Here is a 7943-nt window from a genome sequence, read left to right as displayed (position 1 = left end):
AATCTGTTTTAAAAGATTTTTACAAGATCTTCGTTTTCGAAATTATATTTAAATATTTTCACTATTTTTGAAATTAGTTTGAAATATTATTATACATTAATAAATTCAGTAATCGTTTATAAAATGAAAAATAAAAAATTCTGTAATATTTTATATATTATATAATCATAATCAATCATATTTAAAAAAAATATTATATTGAGCTAAATATAATAAAATTGTATTAAATTTATATATTTTATTTTCGTAAGTATAAAATATTTATGTTCAAAAATAAAATCTAATATGATGGTAAGATGGGTTAACATTAGCAAACTATATAATACATGTATAAAAATTAACATGTATTTCTTTCTTATAATATAAAACCTTTGTAACTACTTTAATCATAATATATTTTCAATTTAAATATAATATATTTTGAATATTATATTTTAAAAATTCTAATAAATCTGTGTAAAAATATTTTAGCAATAATTTAATGTATTTTAAGTTATCGTTTATAAAATGAAAAATAAATAAATTATATCCTACTTTATGTACTTTATAGTCTTGATCATGTTAAAATATAATTATTATACTTAAATAAATATGATAAAAGTATATTCAATTAATAAATTTATAAATTTTATTTTCATAAATATAAATTATTTATTTTAAAAATATAATATGATGATAAAATGGCTTAAAATTAGCAAACCATATAATACATGTCTAAAAATTAATATATCTTATATTTTTGTATATACAATAATATATTATCTAAAATGAATAAGCATAAAAAAATATTAGTAAAAAGAAATACAGCTTTGAAACACGGGTCAGAATTTAGCATAAGTAAATGCAAAATAATTTTCAAATACGTTTTCTCATGAATATATTAATTTGCTTAATAACTAAATGCAAATACAATAAGATAAATATATAATAAGAAGTGAAAATACATACGGTTTTAAAAAATTGATTAATTATAACATGTAAATTATAAAATTATTGTATTTGAAATAGTTATATAAACATTTAAATATATGATTAACGTTAAAAATATATACCACTAATGTTTAAAAACAATAATTTATGTATAGAAAAGTGAAAACAAACATCCACGCAATCGCGCGGATCAAAATCTAGTTGATTTTGAAAAGTTTTCACTGTAACTGGTAGATATGTTTGGAATCCAATGGAACGATGCATTTCAAACAAATACATTCCACAAAATGGCATTCTAGTTACGGCTTAAGATTGTTCATAAATTATTTTGTTGATAACATATTAGTTGTTTCAACAATTTTATCAGTTTTTTTTCTTTCTTTTTTTTCTTTTTTGAAAACGCCTTTTCAAGTTATCTTTGCTTTTCCGGTGTCTAACTGTTCTCTAACACTATATATGAAAGGGTTTTAGCTCTTTCTTTTTCTTTAGTTTGGGCTATGTGCTTTATTTTATGATTCTTCGATTTGTTTTGGATGACTAGATTTATGGTGGTGGAGGTTATAGCCTCTAGCCCAGCAAACACAATAGCTCTGATTTTATTTAAATTAAGATGGGCGGATTTTAATTGATGAACATGAGAATTACATGGAGTTACGTTTTCAATGTCCACATCACAATATGGATTACGTTTTCAATGTCCACATCACAATGTGGATTAACCGTGAGTTTGTGATGTTAACTGCGTAACATCATTAAGTATCATTAAGTTTACGGATGTTCTCGATGCATAATATATATACTTCGTATAGTTAGGCATACATTAGTTTGGTATGCATTGTTAGCCATGTGATATGTCAATATTTCGCATGGCTAATAATATTTTTTCCTATATAAAAATGGAAGACATAATATTGTATTTCCTGGGATTTAAAATATAATGTGCCATAAAAGTTGACAAAATAATCACAAACTCTGTTTCTTGGCAACACGGAAGCTTTACAGACATCTAAGACACTTGCATAATCTACAATTCATTAATCTATCTATACACATGTATAAGCCATAAAAAGAGATGAGCCTTCAAATGATAGTGAATCTTATTACTTGGTAATGGAAGCTAACACAAAGAATGAACTTTTCTCCACCCATATATATATTGGTTTCTTTGCTTACGATTAACTCTTGTAAAATACAAAGAAAAAGACCAAAAGCTCTGTATAAGCAACTTGTCCTCAAGAATAGTTGTGTCACTGCAGTATCTAAGTGAATTCACCAGTTTCTAGACTGTAGATACCTTCAGGTTGCTCAAGTATATCTTCTAGTATCACATTATCTATAAAGAGGCAAGTGAGCTACCACCAGGATTTGGATCTTACCAGTAATCTTTACAAGAACAAGCACCTCCTTCAAAATGATGAAACCTATAGGCATCCCTCACAATGATTTCTCGATTTGAAACCTTTGATACAAACTTGATCCAGTCATGGCAATCGTTGCAAACTCGTAGGTTCTTCATTACATTTACAGGCATTGTAGAAGGCAAGCTAAGGAGTCCATACGAAATCGCTAGTTTCTCACTGTGAATGAAGATCGCCGGATCTTTTGCCTCTTGCTGCGCTTCATTCAGGAGGCTGAAACAGTCTTGAACATACCCGATCTCAGATGCTCGTCTGGTAAGATCTCTGAAATATTCATGTATTTCATCAGCCAACGGATGATTCTGGTCACCAACATAGAAAGGGTGAATTGTGTTTCTAACTTCAATCCAGCTTTGTCCAGGTTCTTTCTTCACACCCTTCTCTTTCATCTTCTGTCTTGTTTGATCCCTAGCGTCCCATTTCTTGCACACAGCATACAGATTCGAGAGAAGTACATATGTTGCTGAGTCTTCAGGCTCTAACTCTACCAGATGACGTGCAGCGAACTCTCCTATCTCCAAGTTCTTGTGCACAACACAAGCACTCAAAAGCGTTCTCCAGACCAGAGCATCAGGATCAATAGGCATCTCCTCAATAAACTCTTTCGCACGGGTCAAAAGACCAGCTCGTGTTAGCATATCCACTACGCACACATAGTGTTCAGGCTTAGGAGCTAATCCATATTTTGTGTTCATGGATTCAAAGTATTCAATTCCCTTTTCCACAAGACCTATATGGCTACATGCTGATAGAACTCCCACAAATGTCACATGATTAGGCCTTACATTTGAACGGATCATCTGGTCGAAAACATCTAGCGCTTCAGAACCAAACCCGTGTTTAGAATAAGCATTAATAATCGCGTTCCAAGAAACTTCATTTCTCGTGGAGGCTTCAAGGAACTGCTTCTTTGCATCAGAAATGCTCCCACACTTGGCATACATGGAGATCAAAGCATTACAAACTTCGGTTTCTGAATCGTATCCTGTTTTGGTGATCACAGCATGCACCTGCTTCCCTTGTTTCATGTTTGCCGTCTCAGAAGCAGCTTTTACAGCAGACCCAAACGTGAAATTATTACTGTCGATTCCTTCTCTCTTCATTCGAGCAAAGACACGAAGCGCTTCCTCGTTGTTTCCGCTCTGCTGAAACCCTGATACCAGAGCGTTCCATGCTATATTATCTCCAGCTTCAGTTTGTTCAAAAGCTAGATACGCCTCCTCTACTTTTCCGCATCTGGAATAAAGCGTAACCAGTGCATTTTGAAGGGGCAGGTCAAATGAGAAACCAGACACACAAGACTGAGCATGAATCTGCTGTCCTTCCTTTAAAGATTGAAGACCAGCACATGCGCTAATTGCATTTGTGAATCCAACTTCATCAGACCGGATCCCAAGATCTAGCATCTGCCTGAAAGTTGCTAAAGCTTTGTCGTTGAAGTTGTATTGCGTGTAACCTGCAATCATCGTCGTCCAAGACACGACATCTTTCCCAGCAAATCTTACAAGTATATCCCTGGCAGTATCTAATTTTCCTAGTTTTGAGTACATATCTATGAGCACACTACAAACATAGGCATTGAGCTGAAAGCTTGTTTTTACTATTTGACAATGGATCTGTTCCCCAAGCTCAAGATCCCCAAGACGGATGCAAGTTTTAAGAATACTCGGGTAGGTATATTGATTTGGAACGATTTCCTCCATCTGCATCTGTCTGAAGATCCTAAAAGAGTTTCTTAAATCGTCTAACAGCCCATAAGCAACTAGCATGACATTCCACAGAACTACATTCTCAACCTCAGTCTCAAGGAAATAATCGAGGGCGGTTTCAATATCAGAGCATTTTGCATACAGATTAAGAAGCGCACCTTCAATCTTCTCATCCGAAGCAAAACCGAGTTTGGTTGTGTAAGCGTGAAGCTGTTGTCCACCGGAAAGAGTTTCGTCAGCTGAACATGCAATCACAAGGCTTGCAAGAGTATTGCAGTCTGGTTCAAGCCCATCAAGCTTCATTCTTTTGAACAATTCAATAGCTTTCTCGCCGTAACCGCACTGAGAAAGCCCGTTGATAAGAGTGTTGTAAGTAACCGCATCTCGATGTGACATGTTGCTGAAGATGTGTTCTGCTGATATCAAATTTCCCAAATAAAAGTATAAGGACACAAGTGCATTGCAAACGTAAGTGTCAGAGGCAAACCCTAACTTCAATACTAGCCCATGAAGTTGCAGGCCGGTCTCAAAAGATTGTATCTTCTTACACGCACTTAAAACACTTGACAAGGCGTAGGGCGTTGGCATGATACCTAAGATATACATATCGCAGAACAATCTAATTGCATCTTCTTCACATTCATTTTTCGACAGCCCTGATATCATTGCAACCCAAGAACTGTGATCCTTCATACGTAATCCATCAAAAACCTTTCTCGCTAGATCAACAAACCCATTTCTGGAGCACAAATCAATCAAAGGATTACACACAACTGTACTATTCCCCAAACCCTGATATATCATCCTTGCATGAATCTGCTCAACTATATCAAAAGCAACATTACCAACACGGCATGCTTCAAAAATACCAGCGAAGGTGCCTTCATCAGGCGTCACATTCTCATTAACCATTCTCGAAACCAGACCTAACGCTTTCCCACTCAAGTTTCTGGAAGCTAACTCCTTTATCATCTTATTCCAAGCAAAAACTGTTCTCTCAGGCATTTCATCAAACACTTTCCAGGCACCATTTAAGTCTCCTTTGAATAGATACAAATCAAGAAGCTTTTCAGACAAAGAAGCATTGTTATCAAAACCCAGCTTCAAAATCTGCCCATGTAGCTTCCTCCCTTCATCTAAAGATCCGTTTCTCTTCAAACATCCCTCAAGAAGCCATGTAAAAGTCTGATGATTAGGTCGAATCCCACGGCTCTCCACAGAATCAGTTTCTTTTTCATGGAACGGCTCCTCTTCATAGAGAGATACAGACACAGCAGCACAACTAGTTCGGAAACCGGAGACTGGTGTCTTTCTTCTGATCTCACAAAGTGTCTGCAGAAAAAGAGAGAAGAGCATAAACATAGTAAAGCAATGGCATTTCAATGGAAAGGTTTTGAGAAGAGGATGGAAGTATTACAGGAAGGACACATCTGGTGTTGAGCTTATGACGAGGAACAGTTTGAAGGAGGAGGATATATGAAGACGACACAGACCGAAGAAACATGGGTTTGTTTCTGTTAGGCTCGAGACGACATTAGATTGCAATTATGCAACAAAGAAGCATCTAAATTGATGGATGAATCATGGATATGACAAGTAGCAGTAGCAAGTTTTTTTTTTTGTTAAAGAATAGCAGTAGCTGTAGCAAGTTAGCAATATGGCTGGTTCGAATTGAGCAAAAGATTTTATATTGTCAGAAAACTTATTGACTTTAATATCCCAAAATTATATTTTAAAAAAACATCCCAAAATTATTTAAATCTATATCCATTGGATACAAGACAGAGTGGTCGTCTTGGATATTTAGGGTTAGACTAGTTTTCTCTTACCATCCGCAAACACAGCTTTTGCGATTGATATCAATTATTACCATTTGGCAACAATCACAAAAAGTTATAATCAATTCAAACTGCTTTAAACTTCTTAAAATCAAAAGCTCGTCTCTGCTAGCATTTGCGGTTGCATACGTTTGCGGATGAATATATAAATATACAAATATTTTCTACAAATATTTTACATTTTAAAATTAAAATTTTAAAATTTGAATCTTATAAATAGAAAAATATTATGTTTTAATATAAATTTACTAACAGTATTATAATTTATTTTATAAAAAAAAATAAACCAAAAATACTCACTATATTATTCAAACATTAATATATATACATATATAAAGATATGTACATATATAGATGAAATAAAATAGAATTCCGGATTCTTTAGCTAAGATTGTGAGATCTTTTCATAAGGAGCTTTGTTACATTGGTTGTTCTATTCTAATATATATGGCTACCCAGACTACCTCAAGTCCGAGTAATAGAGTACACCTTTGTTGTCAAAAAAACAAAAAAAAATAGACGAAAAAAAATATTCTTCTAAGAGTTCTAATATAAATCTTCAAAATAAATTTTATTAAAATTATAACTTTCATTTAAACTAAATAAAAAAATAAATGTAATATTGTTATTAATTATATTATATTAATAACTATTATATTTTATCTTAACACTATGTTTTTGATATTTTTATAATGTTATAAGGTGTTAATATTGATAATTTATTATTAAACAACTACAATATCTTATAATAACGCTAGAAACCGCAGCCACACACATCCGCAAACTCCCGCAACTTCCGCAACTTCACCCGCAGTCATTGCGTTTCAACCAATCAGGCCTTTAGTGGGGGAAAACTGTAAACAAATTTTGAGATTTTGAAATTATTTGTGATTCGTTATGCTTTATGCTTCATCCACACAAGCATTTTTGTGTTTCATATATGCTTTGTGTCACATGAATATCCGTTATTCGAGTTAGACCGAGGCGCGTAAGATCTATAGGACTCACAATTTTTTCTCTCTACAAATGTCCGTTCGTCGTCTTTTCTCAAGATCTTCTTCGGCTCTGATGCACCATTTCGTCGTCTTCTCACGTTGTATCGATTTCGTTATTGTTGAATCTAATCGACGGAACAAGCCATCTCCGATGGATCTGAACGTACCCTCTTCTTCTCTGAGGTGTGGTGGTGTGGTTCTCTGGGATGGCAGGTTGTTACGTGAGCTCAATGGCCCAAAAGACCTTCTTGACGGTCTTTGGTGGTGCGATGTCTCTGTTCGAGGATGGTGGAGAGGCCCCTTAGAACTGTAGATGTGTGTGTACGAGTTCAGGGCGGTGTTCGTGTTTTCCAGATATAAGGGTTCGTGTTTGCGTTAAAGGCCTTTATGTTGATGGGGGCTGTTTCTGATGGAGGATCACTACAAGAAAACAGGGGGATTCTGATGGCCGAAATCGTCAGAAATTCGTCGGAATAGACCGATTCCGACGAATTTCTGACGAACCTGTCTGTCGGTATCGTTATGTCGGAAAAAAAAAAATCGTCGGAATTTCGTCAGAACTTCCGACGACTTTCTGACGAATACCGAGAAACGTCATTCTGAAGAACTTCCGACGATATTACGATGCAGACACACGAGACCAGAGTTCATCGGAAAAACTATGTACCGACGGAGAACGTTCCTCGGACAATTTCGACGTAATGGACTCTACGGTATATTCCGACGAATTCCGGGCGTCGGAATATACCGACATACATTGGTTCGTCGGAATATGCCGACGGATATTGGTTCGTCGGTATATTCCGACGGATATTGGTTCGTCGGTATATTCCAAGGAACCGTTGTCCGTAGGTATATCCGAGGAACCGTTGTCCGTCGGTATATTCCGACGCCCAGAGTTCATCAGAATATACCCATTTTAAAAACGAATTAATTTTGCATTTTTATATATTTTTTTATATTAAAAATTAATTAACAAAATTAAAAAAATCAGAAATTTAAAACTAATAATATTATAGAATTTAAATTCATACAAACCGAAATAGAAAAAAA

The 7943-nt window shown here is 34.6% G+C and overlaps 1 protein-coding gene across 1 annotated transcript; it reads right to left on the bottom strand.

Moving 5' to 3' along the window:
- Positions 1 to 1856: 1856 nt before the first annotated feature.
- LOC106336893 (pentatricopeptide repeat-containing protein At4g13650) lies at positions 1857 to 5704 on the bottom strand. Its single transcript, XM_013775862.1, has 2 exons — positions 5475 to 5704; positions 1857 to 5389 (listed from the first exon to the last, which is right to left on the bottom strand). Exons 1-2 carry the CDS (start codon positions 5559 to 5561, stop codon positions 2303 to 2305), a joined length of 3174 nt encoding a protein of 1057 aa, XP_013631316.1. The 5' UTR covers positions 5562 to 5704; the 3' UTR covers positions 1857 to 2302.
- Between the last annotated feature and the right edge of the window lie 2239 nt (positions 5705 to 7943).

The sequence above is a fragment of the Brassica oleracea genome, chromosome C4 (genome assembly GCF_000695525.1).
Source record: "Brassica oleracea var. oleracea cultivar TO1000 chromosome C4, BOL, whole genome shotgun sequence".
NCBI classification, from domain to species: domain Eukaryota; kingdom Viridiplantae; phylum Streptophyta; class Magnoliopsida; order Brassicales; family Brassicaceae; genus Brassica; species Brassica oleracea.
The sequence above is the reverse complement of the archived record's forward strand: the minus strand, read 5'-3'. Positions and strand labels throughout refer to the sequence as shown.

Bases quoted from the DNA above. Each gene is read 5' to 3' on its own strand.
- LOC106336893 (XM_013775862.1), bottom strand. From the start codon at position 5,561: ATGTTTCTTCGGTCTGTGTCGTCTTCATATATCCTCCTCCTTCAAACT. The intron at 5,390-5,474 runs GTAATACTTCCA...CTTTTTCTGCAG, and splicing joins ACACCAGATGTGTCCTTCCT to ACACTTTGTGAGATCAGAAG.